Genomic DNA, 14620 nt, shown 5'->3' on the forward strand with positions numbered 1-14620 from the left:
GAAAGACAGCTACAAATGATGAACAACGCCACTATCAGGTCCAAATTATGTGAACTAATCATCAAATTATAAAGAATGACATATTTGGTTCAGGATCTGGTTCAACATTCTTTATTTTCCGAATTTTCAATACACATTTTTTAGTTTCCATTCCAGAGCCTTACCGTAAAAGAGGTCACTGACATTACGGAGGTTGCTTCTAGCAAGCTCAGTGACCAATAACAGATCTGGTGGGGGTTGTTATTAAGGTTGTGTTGTGTGTAAGACCTCAGTCCGGTTTGAGTCGCACAATGGAGCGAGCCACAATCAGATTAACTCTCTTGAGTCTCTTGCTTATCTGTGTCATTTCTACCCCAATCAAAAAGGTAAGGTCAAAGGTCATACTGAAGGTTTCTAAGTGTGTATTTCAACGAAATTCTCTAGGTTTAGTGATGGAAAGCAGACATTACATTTTAACATTGTAGTGCAATGTTTATCAAGAAATCAAATGATCACTGATAAAAGCTAATCACTGTTTTCTATTTTAATCCAGTTGAGGATTTTATTGTAACTAGCAATGATGACACTGTTGCTCGACTCTAGTGGTTGAAATGTCAGTGATGTTTTAATGACCATCATGGATTCCTTCTGGAATCTATCAGGGTCAATAAAATAGAATGGAAGTTTTACTCGGTGGCAGCGGAGGACAATGCCATTTCTATTTACAACGCATGTTCAGCAAGGATTCCGAGAGGAGGTAAAAAGTTATAGTCAACACAACAAATCTTATATCTCACTTCAAGGGTCGTCATCGTGGCGTAGCTATATTAAAAGAATATGAAGCAGCCGCGGCAGCACCAGCCACTAGCGCTAAACACGGAGCATCGAGGAAGGTATATAGACTTTAAGTTAAGGTCTATATACGAACATTTTAGTGCCTGAGGATGAGGAAGGTATATAGACCTTAACTTAAATTTGTTGTTAATGAGTTGTTAATTGCAGATAAACCATAGTTCTCTGTCATAGTTCTGTTAAACCATTTCTGTTCTTATTGTAGTGCCTTACACAAAAAATAAAAACATTTGATGATTCAGGTCTAATGTTTGCTATTACAGTTAGGCCAGAGCTACTAAAATATCAGTGTCATCAGTGCATCTTAGATTTTCTATTCTCCTGGGTGCACAAACTGCAGATTATATGAAAATTCTAATATAAAAATATCAACTTATTGGTTATCAGAATCAGCCATGAGAAGGACTTAATTATCGGTTATTGGTATCGGTTCAAATTTTTCATATCGTGCATCCCTAATTAATATAATCACAGAAATTAAGCACATAAAAGAAAGTCAATGAAATCAAATATACTATGATGTGTGCTAATGATGATGTTTCCCATTTTAATGTTTAACAGCAAGTTCATTAAGTTTGAAATTTGTCATCATTCCATTTTTTAAATAAGAGCATATGACCAAAATACATTAACAAAAATATAAAGTTTAAAATTATATTAAATTGACTATACCAGGTCTAAGAAAAACTTCCATATTTCTTTAATATCCTGCAAAATTTATTTTCTATCAGTTTGTTCAAAAACATACGCATTGTAATGTAGTGGTTAAATAACGCCACATTCATTTAGATTTGTTAGATTTATGATAGAAAAAGGAATTGGCAAACTGCTTGATTTAAAAAAAAACTATTTAACAAAAATGTTTATTTATCTCTTTAAAAAATCTTTTTTTAAAATTGTGTAAAATTATAAATGTGTGAAGTTACACATGAACATGATAAAAGTCAATGCAGGATAATTTATGATTTTTTACAGCAGTAGGTTAAAACATAAGAAAATGGAGCTGTTGCGGTAAATGGAAGTAGAAAGAAATGAAAGTTGTCAACAAAAAAATGACTGAACATTCCTTTATTTGATCATTAGAATTAAAACTTCTATTTAACTGCTTTCCCCTCAACACAGCCACGGGATGTTGACATCTACAGCTTCCACATCAATTCTACAGTAAACAGCCGCTACGCCATTACAGTCATCACAAGCCGTGTGGCGAACCGGCTCAGTGAGTCCAAAGAGATTCATTTCCAGGTCAAGATACCAAAAAATGCTTTCATCAGCAAATTCAGGATGTAAGTCAATATGAAAGCTTTCATGCACTGATTTACTTTCTCACATATACATTAGTCATTTTGACCTTGAGAGAATGAGAGAGAGGGAGTGAAAGAAGAGCTGTTGAGGAAACAACAAATAAATAAAAATCATTGGCAAATTGCTGTGGTATGAGAGAAATGATCAACAAGAGAATGAATAATGAAAAGAAGTCTATCTATCTATCTATCTATCTATCTATCTATCTATCTATCTATCTATCTATCTATCTATCTATCTATCTATCTATCTATCTATCTATCTATCTATCTATCTATCTATCTATCATGTCGGGTCACTGGTTGTTTCCCTTGAGTTTACCCATTGATTACTTTGGATATTTAATCCCTCATGTTTATGCTAAGTGTTTCCTATCTGTTGATTCAGGACTTTTCGCTCTGCTATAGTCTGCTCACTTCTGATCTTGTTTCTTTTTTCTGGTCCAGTGATATCATTCTTGCTCTGTTCATGCCATGTATGACTTGGACAGTTTCTTCAGGGGTGGGGAATATGGCAGGGTTTGTTTATGTTATTTGCTGTGCCGTGTGATTTTGTTTATATTCTGAGTTCTCACATATGTTTGCCACGCCCAACCCTTTCCCTTTCATGGCTCTACATACCTGTTCCTTTTGTCTCACTAATTACCTTCCCTATGAATACCTGCAGTCTTGTGCTTGTTTTATTGCTGAGTCCTTGTCTCTTTTTACCTGGTTTTTGTGTTCGTTAGTTTGTATTTTAGTCCCCTAGTTTTTCCTAGGGTTTCCATGTGACTGTAGTTTTATTTTCTTAATAAGTCCCTAGTTTATCATTTTATCCCTGTGTTTATTATTAGTCTCAGATTATGTGGAGCATTATTAACAGCCCAAGCTATAATTAAATGATCACTTCAGAGGTCATGATGACTTAAGACATTTACATGTACACACACACACACACACACACACAATTCTGAATGCTGGACTGATGTATATTATGTGGATTATAATGTTGGTTCCTTAGGACCATAGAAGGAAAGACATATGATGGAGTTGTGAAGAAGAAAGAAGAGGCACAGCAGCAGTACAGTGCGGCAGTATCCCGAGGAGAAAGTGCCGGAATTGTCGGGTACCACAGAAACACAAGTGCCACAGTGCCACAAGTGGCTACAGTGGATATAAAAATCTATGCTCCAGGTTCTTTTTAATGAAAAAGATTAATCACATCAGACCCTTAATGTACAAATAATGTAGAAATGTATAATGTATAAACTGAATACATTTAATTGAATTCATGTAATAAAGCAACCAACAAAATTTAACTGTAAAAGATTTGAAAAAAAATATATATTTCTAGTTACTCAAAATAAACAATAAATAAAAGTATAATAACCTGGTTTCAGACATTTAAGTGTTAATTTATTTAGCACTTTATTAACACATTTTGAATATAAAGCACTCTTTTGGTTAAGAATTGGTCAAAAGTCAGTAGATCTTAATCTGGTCATTTTCTATCATTCATCTATCTTTCATATCTATCAAATAGTCAATGGAATCGTTTCATGTTTTCATGTCAAAAAAACCTGCTAATTTTACAGGGGTGTGTAGACTTTTCATATCCTCTGTAATTTAATGCAGCCAGGTGAGATAATGAAAATGAAAAAAGAATCTGAAAATCATGTGTTATATTCTGACTTGAGAGACTGAAATAATGCTTAATTTGTGTTGCTAAGGCATAGGAATTAAACCCTTGATTTCTTGCGGGCTTCAGCTCGGTAGGACGGACCCTGGAGGAGTTTAAAACCTCAGTGACGGTGGCAGCTCTCAGTAAGGTGACCTTTGAACTCACCTATGAGGAGCTGCTAAAGCGAAGACTTGGCAAATACAAGTTACAAATCAATGCCCAACCAATGCAGCCTGTGGCAGATTTCAAGGTATTCAAATATACAGATATATATACAGAATATATGCAATATGCAAATCCCATGCAGTTCTTAAGATACAGCTTATTGTTACATTCAGATTGTGTCTCCACTAGATTGATGTGTATATTAATGAGAATCCAGGAATTTCCTTCCTGGAGGTACAAGGAGGGCTGAAAACTCAGGAGCTGTTTAATGCTGTAATCAGTACTCTAGCTGACTCTACCAAAGAGGTGAAAAATAAACTTTATGCTGAAAGTTAGTGAACTCCTTAAATCAATATCAAAGCCTCTTTCAAAGAAAATCAATTTACTGATTGGTCAATGTGTACTGTATACACACAGATTACATTAATGTACCCACTCATTTGTGTCTGCAGGCATGGGTGAACTTTTACCCCACTCGCGAGCAGCAAACAAAGTGTGAAGGTTGTGGAGAAAATGGATTAAATGGAGACTTGCTCATAGAGTATGATGTGAAGAGACCAAAACAGAATGGAGAACTGAGGGTACTTTGTGGAATCATAAGTAGAATAATAGCACATAATAGCATACACGAAAAAGTCATTAAAGCCATAGATGTGCAAATATGAAGCAGAAAGATAAAGAAATCTATATATAAATACAGAAGAAAAAATAAAAATAATAGTAATAATAAATTCACAAAAACATACAAACAATTGCACAACATAAACTGTTGGTATTGCACTATTGTTGTTGCACAGAATTTAAATTAATGCATTTGCACGGCTTAAAAAATATCACACACAACAGTGTGTATTATGATGTGAGGTTATTTCACAGTTATAACACAGTATAAAAATCATTATAAAAAAAAATCAGAATGAACAACGTGTATTATGGCAACTGGTTCACTGAGAGCAGCTTTGACTGTAAAGTCTAATAGCAGTAGGGAGAAAAGACCTTCTGTATCGCTCCTACAGACATTTAGAATGTAACAGTCTGTCACTGAAGCTTAGCTACCATCTGCCTTTCTCCCGCCTCCTGTATTGTGTTCAGGGGCATCCCCAGAACTGAGCTGGCCTTCCTAGCTTGTCCAGTCTCTTCCTGTCTGCATTAAAGATGCTGCTGCACCAGCAGACCACTCCAGAGAAGATGGCTGAGGCCACCACACAGTCAAAAAACTTTGCAGAATGAGTCTAATGACTCCTCAGCAGAAAGAGTCTAATGTTTGTCTAATGTAATGTTCTTGAAGACTGCAACTGTGTTATTTGTCCAGTCCAGTTTGTTGTTCAGAATAACAGCCAGGTATTTATAAGGATCCACTCTCTCAATGTCCTCTCCCTGAATGTTCACTGGTGGTAGTGAAGGGTGTTGGTCGGAGTTGAGTAAGCACTAGCCTCTCCAGCGTCTTCATCAGATGTAAGGTCAGTGCTACCGGTCTATAGTCCCCAAAATCCTTAGGGCGAGACATCTTTGGTACAGGTACCACACAGTCTTCCTGCCTTCCCCAGCTTCAGGCTCAGACCTGATCTGAGCCTGGGGCTGAGGCCGTCTGGGCCCGCAGCCTTCCTCGCCCTGATCCTCCTTAGCATACCCTTCCTATTAATCATGAGATATTCTACTGAGATATTTTGCATACTTAAATACTGTTTGCAATTTTTCAGGCATCAAATGGCTATTTCGTCCACTACTTTGCACCCACAGATATTCAGCAAATCCCAAAAAATATGGTCTTTATTATAGACAGAAGTGGCTCTATGCACGGCAGAAAAATTAATCAGGTAAACAATCAAACAGTCAAATGTGTTTTGTATATATATATGGAGTTTTACAGTTATCAGAACTGATATAATTATAAAGCTATAATGGCTTTATATCATTGACCATGTATATGCAGACAGCACACAGATGCAGTTTGAAATACTGCTGATGTTTGCCATTTTAGACTCGTACGGCAATGTTGAAGATTTTGGAAGATCTTGGTCAGGATGACTACTTTGGCCTAATCATCTTTGACTCTGAAGTAGATGTCTGGAAAGCGGAACTTCTCCAAGCCACAAAACAGAATCTGAAGCAAGCAAAGGACTTTGTGAAGAACATTAAAGATCGAGGAGGTAGTCATTTTCAATATCAAACTTAAATACTAGTAAACACAAACAAGCTAAAATGATTAGCTTTCTTACTGAATAGTGGGAATATACATAACAGGGTTTTAAAGTAAAATTTTGTTTGTTTGGGGTTTTTTTTGTAGGGGGGCACTTGTATAAAAACGCATTGTGCTTAATAGAATTGTATTTTTAAAACTTCTCACTTACATGTTCAGGTTTTAACATTTAGTGGTTAACAAGGTTGTGTAAAGCATGGCAATATAAGTAATGAAAATCACAAATCATTATTATCGAAGCTGCAAGTAACATTGATCTTTCATCAGTATGCAAGTAGTACAAGAGTTACATATAGGCATGTTAAGTGTCAAGAAATGGGATTTGAAAGAGATGCAGTGTACTGCCATGACATTAAGAAAAAAAAAGCCTCCAATAAAAAAGCCTGAATGTATTTGTATTTTGAATAATGCAAGAAACTGGGAAACAATGGCCAATTTGGTATGCAAAGAAAAAACTGTTGTTTATTAACATACACTGTATACTGTTTTTAATAACTCTTAAATGACTCATCTGAACTCATACTAATCTTCCCCTCAGCCACAGATATCAATGCTGCAGTGCTGAAGGGGGTGGACATGATCAAGAGATACCCCAGAGAGGGCTCTGCCTCCATCCTCATCCTGCTTACTGATGGAGACCCCACTTCAGGTACTTAATGTTTAAATTGTGTTGGCCTCCTAATAAATCTGGCATCAATTTTCTACAACATTTCAAAACGTTGAAAGATTTTCCATCACAAATATTGTGCATCATTAAACAGCAATTATTTACTTCATTAGTAACTTTACTTAGTAATGATTGTGTCCTACAGGTGAAACAAACACCGAAAGAATTCAGGCCAATGTCAAAGCGGTCATTGGTGGTAAATTTCCACTTTACTGTCTGGGGTTTGGATTTGATGTAAACTTTGATTTTTTGGAGAAAATGGCACTGGAAAATGATGGAGTTGCTCGCAGGATCTATGAGGACTCGGATGCTGACCTCCAGCTGCAGGTGGGATACAGTGTGCTAGTCATTTTCAGGAAGGTCCATTTATACACTGGTCACTTGGCAAAAATTCTAATCTATTTCACGCTTTCCTGCTTAGGGTTTCTATGAAGAAGTGGCCACCACACTGTTAACTGATGTCCAACTGAAATATCCTGGAGGAGCAAATCTCACCCAGACCAGTTTCAGGCAGTATTATAATGGCTCAGAGATCGTGGTGGCTGGGCAAATCACAGACAACAGCCTGGAAACTTTACAAACCGAGGTCATCGCAATCTCGGTAAGATCATCACTGCTACCACAACTGCAGTTCAATTCCACTTCCCTGTAAATCTCTTGCTTGTCAATTTTGAAGCAGGTGTGCAACTGTAAATGCTACAGCCTTCAACTGATTCTGAGTACACCGAGTATACTGCTGAGATAAAAAGTCTTTAAACTGAGTCTTTATCTGTCTAAGTCGAGTATCTGCTTTACATGTTCCGTGACCAATAATTAACGCTTTGTATTTCTCTCTTATCCACTTTGTATGTCTTTAATAACTTGCAGAAAAACACAAATGTAACATACCAGGACTCCATATCAACAAAAGATGTCATTGATATCTTACCACAACATGAAAACTTCATCCAGAGACTGTGGGCTTATCTTACAGTGAAACAGCTCCTGGAGAAAGAGTAAGTGTTCACCATTTTTTCTGCTTTATGTAAGGAAACTACATTCTGGATTTGCAGAGTATTTTTGCATTCATGTGTGTTAGAGTGGCACTCAAAGGAATCGAGAAAGAAGCAGCCCAAAAGAAAGCTCTGGATCTCTCTCTGAAATATGAATTTGTGACTCCACTCACCTCCATGGTGGTCACTAAGCCACAGGAAGAGGAAACACAGGTTGCCCACAAACCAAAAGAAGGTGAAAAGCCAACCACAACTTATCATGGGCTGAAAGACGACATGCATTCATATGGTAAGTGGACAAGGAAATTTTAATTACATTTTAGCACTTTAGGTTTTACTCCCTCCAACACACTTCTGCTCCATAAAAAACTGAATAACTGCTCTGCAGAACCATCCAAGGAAATGGATATTTTATGGTGTCTTGAATACAATACATTTGTTTGTTTTCTCTGACATATGAAATGGCCTGCTCCTTTCTCTCTTTAAACAATTTCATGCTCATGTTATTCTCTATTTTTTTTTTTTTACACTGAAACATGTAATGTTCTTTTGATTATGCTCTATGGTGTGTGTTGAAGACTTGTACCAAGTTCCAGGTATGTATATTAATATTTATGATGGACTTGAGCTGCATGCTATATGAGAATGTGCCGTAGGTCATAAAGTATGTGTATATTATTGGTGCTGCAGTAAAACAAATTAAAAAGTTATATACGGAAAATAAATACACATTGCTAGAAGAAAATGTTTATGAAAAGGATGCATACCTTTTTATGAATTTTCATAAAGAAAACTTTAGAAACTTTAGAAACTTTTTAGAAATGCATTGACTGATCACACTGGGTTTCTTTTAATGCTTAGGTTATTCTCTATTTATTTTTTTACACTAGAACACAATTTTCAATTGATTTTGCTCTTACAAAAAATGTTGTCTTTTGTCTATGGTTTGTGTGATGAAGACTATGAAATGTCATATTCAGGTATGTATATTAATACCTACGATGTACTTTAGCTGCATGCTATATGAGGATTTGCAGTAAGTTATACAGTATGTGTATGATATTGGATCTGCAGTGAAAAGACTTCTTAATTCTTAACAGAAAAATGAATGAAGACTCATACCTTTTTTTCTTTTCTTATTGCATTCTTATTTCAATGCATGTCTTTTTGCCTGTTTCATATCATTAGTAGCAAGAATGGACCCTTTAAAACCAGTTCCCAGGCCAACGTTCATTACCCAAACTGCAGTCATCCAAACAGGTCCAATCAGAGCTTTCAGAAAATCTACATTTAATGCATCTTAAACACATCAGTGTGCAGCATGTCATCATTCTTTATCTATTCTCTCTCTTGTAGTGGGTAATGTGAGGTTCTTAATCTCTGCTCAGCCTAAACAGATCTGTTATGACACACCTGCAGGCCACAAACTCCGACTCTTTTCGGATAATTCAGGTGGGCAATATAATGGTTGCAAAAGTTTTAAAGCTTTAAAATGTGCAGTGAAATGCTGATCGTTGACACCAGGACTGCTGGAAAAAATAAGCATAATAACGGTTATAAAATATATTATATTAAATATTATTATAACATAATTATAATATATATATACACACACACACACACACAAGTAGAAGAAGATAAGTTAGTGGGAGTTCAGGATCCACAATTTTCATATAAATTTCCCTCTTTGTAAATGTTAACTTCTCTCGACTAAGCAAAAAAGGACAATCACAGCCAAATGTACAGAGACAAATCCTCCTTACTGCTAATATTACTGTTAGCTGTCAATCAGCTCACTGTTAATCAGCTACTACTATAAAATGAGATTTGCATTAGGGGGTGGGGCATATATGGGTCTCGAGAGCATTTAATTGTGGCTAGTTATGAAAAAAACATTATCATTATCCGAGAAGTGATAAAAGATAAATTCAGATCATAGCCAAAACTGCTTTTGTTTCAGATATACTATGATATTCGTGTCCGTAACGCTAAGAGACAACAGCAATTTGATCTCAAGGGCACTTTACAGTATAGTGTATAACATTTCCTCTCTCTCTCTCCCCATAGACATTTCTATAAATGGCCAACTCTCAGATAATGGCTTTACACTAGTTGCTATTCATTATAAAACAGCAAAACTTCTTGTGAGCCCTGCTGAAAGTGTCTACTCTGATGGTGAGAACAGTGTGAAGTTCGTGTGGGGACAGCCCAGCAGTCATGAGTCGGAGAAGTAAGAACAAAACTTAACTCTACTGGTTTGAACGATCAATAACGTTAAATCAAATATGAAACCACACACAAAAATAATGAAATGTCCTGATATACAGGATAAAAGCCCTGACCATGGAGGTGTTACACATTAACACCATCTGCTGCAAAAGCATGAATGATAATCAGCACAGGACACTGATAGTCTACCACACGATTGTGGGAATTGGGAGCCACAATCAACAAATAGTAGCAGAGCAAAAAAGGCTTTGGTGAATAAAATACCCTGCAATCAGTATCCCAATAAAATTATTTTAGTACATTGTTGGCCATAACTGAGATCCTACCTGCTAGAACAACCAAACTGTCAACATTTCTCATTCTCCTTGAACATTTGCAGTGTTTAACACAATCAAACACAAGACCCTCTTCTCCACTATCGTAAGTATTGGAATTTGTGGCGCTGCATGGCAATAGCTTTAAAGGTGATGTGGAGCAGATTCACATTTGCCCCATGTCAACTTTCCACTGGCGTCCCACAAGGTTCTATTCAATGTGTCATGATCTTACAATCTCTGAGATCTTACAATCTCTGGATCAGTCACTGTCCCCAACTTTGGGGTAACCATGGACTATCAACTGTCCCTTTCCTCTCACATAGCTAATCTGACAACCTCATGATGATTCCTCTACTAGAACATCAGAAGGATTAATCCATTTCAATCTGCTCAGGTAACTCGGGTGCCTGTGCAGTCCTGTCATATTGAGACTGGACCACTGCCACTTGCTCCTGACAGGTCTGCCTTTAAGGGCCATTTGACTTCTGCAACTGATGAGATTGCAGATGCACAAACTGATAATCAGATTTAAAACACTGATGTTTACCTATAATACTACACTTTTACACTGAAATATCACTGAGTGCTGGACATGGCATACTCAACTACCTGATCATCGTCTCTTCCCACAGCATAGCAATATTTCAGAGAAGCAATGAATTAGACATCACCATGGGAAGTGTGCGTGTTGTTCTCCTCATTCATAAGAATAGAGGAGATGATTTTCTGTGGCCTGTTGTTCATCAACAAGGAAAGGATCCTAACATTACAGGCATTCTGGGTAAGACTGTACAACACAAAGTCAGACTTAAACTCAAAACTTTAAAACTCTAGTTCTATGGATCAGTTTTGCAAAACGTATTACAAAATCTGCTGCATTTTTCATTCCAAACAGAGACTCCTTCTCAGGTCCACCTGGGACAAAAGTGAGCTAGTTTACTGGCAGCTTGCAGGCTGAAAAGCCTTTAAAATGCAGTATTTTGGCGACAGAACCAAACTGTATTATGATAGTCATAGAACATGTTTTTTTAATAAGTTTAAAGTAGTAAAGCCCAATCTGGTCCAATTGGCTCAAAGCCAAGTTAGATAGTTACCTATCAAATAGAAGGAAGAAAGTAGCATTGGCAGAGGTTCAGGATATTATATTTATATTTTTATATTTGATATTCAAGGAAAAGCTGATCTTCAGTATGAGGAGCTCCCAGGATCAAAGCTGAAAATCAAGGACCAGGAAGTTGAAGCTCCCCAGTAAGGCAATGGAACAATTTTAATGCATCATTTGTTACACTTTTATGGACGCTCTATAAATACATGTCTCTGTCTTGTTATAGGAGTTCTGCCATCGACTACAGATTTTCTGCTGCCCCTAGGGTGAATTGCTGGCTTGTACCATTCCAGTCTGCCCTGCAGGGGGAGCTTTCTGACTTCACTGTCTCACAGCTGTAGAAACCTATGTGAAATATGGGCATGTTATTTTCAGCTTAATAATACTTAATAAAATACATTGTATTCTGTTCTTTCACGGGGTTTTGATTCTACTTGTATTGCAATGCAACAAAATGTTTATTCAGACAACACAAATCATCAAATAATAACTTAAATAAAAGAATAGGTCTGCAGGTAGCAGATGTACAACTAGTTTAAAAACTTTGAGATGAAAGTCCACTTGCTGGAGTTTAGATTTGTTTGTGCTGTTTTGTATGTTTTGAAGAGATTACTGGAATGGACCTAGTACCTACAACAACAAAGGCAAAAATAAATAGTACAATACTGCATTTGACAATAAAACACAAAGATAAGATGGAAGAAAAAAATGAAATGAAATCAGCTACAAAATGAACTATCACCTGAATAACAACTGAATAACGTGCTTTCTATGTTCAATTTTGTTCCTCTCCTTTAAGTAATTTTCTGTTTATTCTTGCTGGATGTGTTCTAGAAGACTACACAATAACGAAAATGCCCAATGAAGGAGGCCCAAATTCTCTGTGCATCAACAAGCGTACATGTGGATGATCAATCTGGATGTGAACTTTGATGATATGCAAATCTACGGAAACTTATTTTAAACACAAAGGGAAACAGTCAGGAGATGTGTTAACCAAGAATTCCATGTGATTTTCCAAATTTTAAAAGGACTGAGAGAAAAATTTTAAGGAGCTCTTAAATATTAACAGCTTCACAATAAAGCATTCAATCCATTTAGTTCTAATTCATAGAGACAGAACATCACACAAACATACAAAACAAAACTGTGCATGAAAGTCAAAGCATATGTAATAGTGTTTCAAACAGATCAAATATCTGAAATACACTTGCTTGTCTTCTGTCTACATCACATAGCAAAGTATATACTGTAGATCAAGTTTTTGTCTAGTACATTCACCTTCACAAATGATAAAACGCAAGAGTGATGTTTCTCCAAGCCTTAACAAGATGATAACCTAAATAATCAATATGCGAAGAGTAGGTAAACAGTAGCTATTCACTTCTTTACCAAGTGCTAAGGGGGGCTATGAACCCACTTAAAAATGAATAATCCAGAAAATACTATAATATAGAATAATCTAGAATATAGTGTAATCCAGAATATACTGTAATTCAAAATAATCCAGAATATACTGTAGATAGATGATTCATGTTCACTGTCACTTAGTTCAGTACATAAACAATTTAGATACTAAATAACAATTTAGTTATTTAGAGCGTATATTTAAAGGAAATGACAACACATCAAAATAACCCAAGATCATACAGTATTTGCAGAGCTTTAATAACTCAAATAAAACAAAATGCAAATCATTTGTAAACAAATTGTGTTAATGCTTTGGCTAAATAACATTAAGAAATCAGTATTTGGTGGAATAACCCGATCTGCATGTGTTTTGGCTCCATGATCTCCACCAGTCTTTCACATTGCTGTTGGGGAACTTTATACCACTCTTTTTGCAAAAAAGCAAACAGCTCAGCTTTACTTGATGGTTTGTGACCGTCCATCTTCCTCTTGATGACATTCCAGAGGTTTTCAATAGGGTTCACATCTGGAGATTGGACAGTGGTCTCTTATTTTTTTCCAGAGCTGTAGTTTCCACCTGCAGCCAGGTGGACCACATCCTTCATATCATTATATACACATGGACAAAATTGTTGATACCCTACCATTAAAGAAAGATAAACCCATAAAGGTGAAATAACTTGAAATTGACAAAAGTAACAATAAATAAAATTTTACTGAAAATTGAATATTGAAAATCAGACATTGCTTTGAAATGTGGTTCAACAGAAGCATTAAAAATAAAAACCTAATGAAACTGGCCTGAACAAAAACTATGATAACCCTAGAGAAAAGATTGAAAATGAACCATAGGGACATGTTAAACTAAAGTGTGTACTGTAATTACCATCACAGGTGTCTTCAAACTTGTCAGTCTGGCTATTAAAAGGGTGAAAAGTAGTCACTGTGCTGTTTGGTATCATGATGTGCACCACACTGAACATGGACCACAGAAGGCTAAGGAGATGTCTCAGGAAATTTGAAGGAAAAATACAGACAAGGATGTTAAAGAAAAAGGCTATAAGACCATCTCCAAGCAGCTTAATGTTCCAGAGACTACACTTGCATATATTATTTAGAAGTTTATGGTGCATGGGACTGTAGCCAACCTCCCTTGATGTGGAAGCAAGAGAAAAATTGATGAAGAGACAGATAATACAAATAGTAAAAAAGAGCCCAGAACAACTTTAGGGGTAAACCCCAAGGTTGAGGTCAGATCAGTGTCAGATCGCATCATCCGTCACTGTTTGAGCCAAAGTCAACTTAATGGAAGACGACCAAGCAAAACCTTTTAGCAGCTCACACCAGCTCAGATCTAAATCCTATTGAACATTTGTGGAAAGAGCTGAAACATGCAGTCTGGAGAAGACACCCTTCAAACCTGAGACAGCTTGAGCAGTTTGCTCACGAGGAGTGGGCCAAAATACCTGTCGACAGGTACAGAAATCTCACTGAGAGTTACAGAAATTGCTTGATTGCAGTGATTGCCTTAAAAGGTTGTGCAACAAAATATTAAGTTAAGGGTGCCATCATTGTTGTCCAGACCAGTTTCATTAGGTTGTTATTTAAAAGTTTTTGTTTAAACACAATTTAAAAGCAATGCCTGATTTTCATTAGAAAATTTTTAGTAAATTTTGATGTAATGTTACTTTTGTGAGTTCAAGTCGTTTCAGTGGAAATTGTGAGTTTCTGTTTCTATAA

The 14620-nt window shown here is 36.3% G+C and overlaps 1 protein-coding gene across 2 annotated transcripts; it reads left to right on the top strand.

Annotated features, from left to right (window-relative positions):
• Nucleotides 1-235: 235 nt before the first annotated feature.
• Nucleotides 236-11881, top strand: LOC131342918 (inter-alpha-trypsin inhibitor heavy chain H3-like). 2 transcript variants are annotated; one of them, XM_058374229.1, is made up of 21 exons: nt 236-365; nt 1954-2117; nt 3136-3240; nt 3883-4045; nt 4150-4266; nt 4413-4541; nt 5661-5777; nt 5942-6110; nt 6699-6809; nt 6973-7154; nt 7249-7428; nt 7695-7822; nt 7906-8108; nt 8398-8415; nt 8779-8799; nt 9008-9079; nt 9176-9271; nt 9887-10049; nt 10998-11146; nt 11538-11613; nt 11697-11881. In XM_058374229.1, exons 1-21 carry the CDS (start codon nt 291-293, stop codon nt 11809-11811), a joined length of 2553 nt encoding a protein of 850 aa, XP_058230212.1. In that variant the 5' UTR covers nt 236-290; the 3' UTR covers nt 11812-11881. The 2 variants fall into 2 exon arrangements, 1 of the variants encoding a protein (XP_058230212.1); XR_009203077.1 differs by lacking the exon at nt 10998-11146 and having other exon boundaries at nt 11697-11728.
• The last annotated feature ends 2739 nt before the right edge of the window (nt 11882-14620 follow it).

The sequence above is a fragment of the Hemibagrus wyckioides genome, linkage group LG21 (genome assembly GCF_019097595.1).
Source record: "Hemibagrus wyckioides isolate EC202008001 linkage group LG21, SWU_Hwy_1.0, whole genome shotgun sequence".
NCBI classification, from domain to species: Eukaryota; Metazoa; Chordata; class Actinopteri; order Siluriformes; family Bagridae; genus Hemibagrus; species Hemibagrus wyckioides.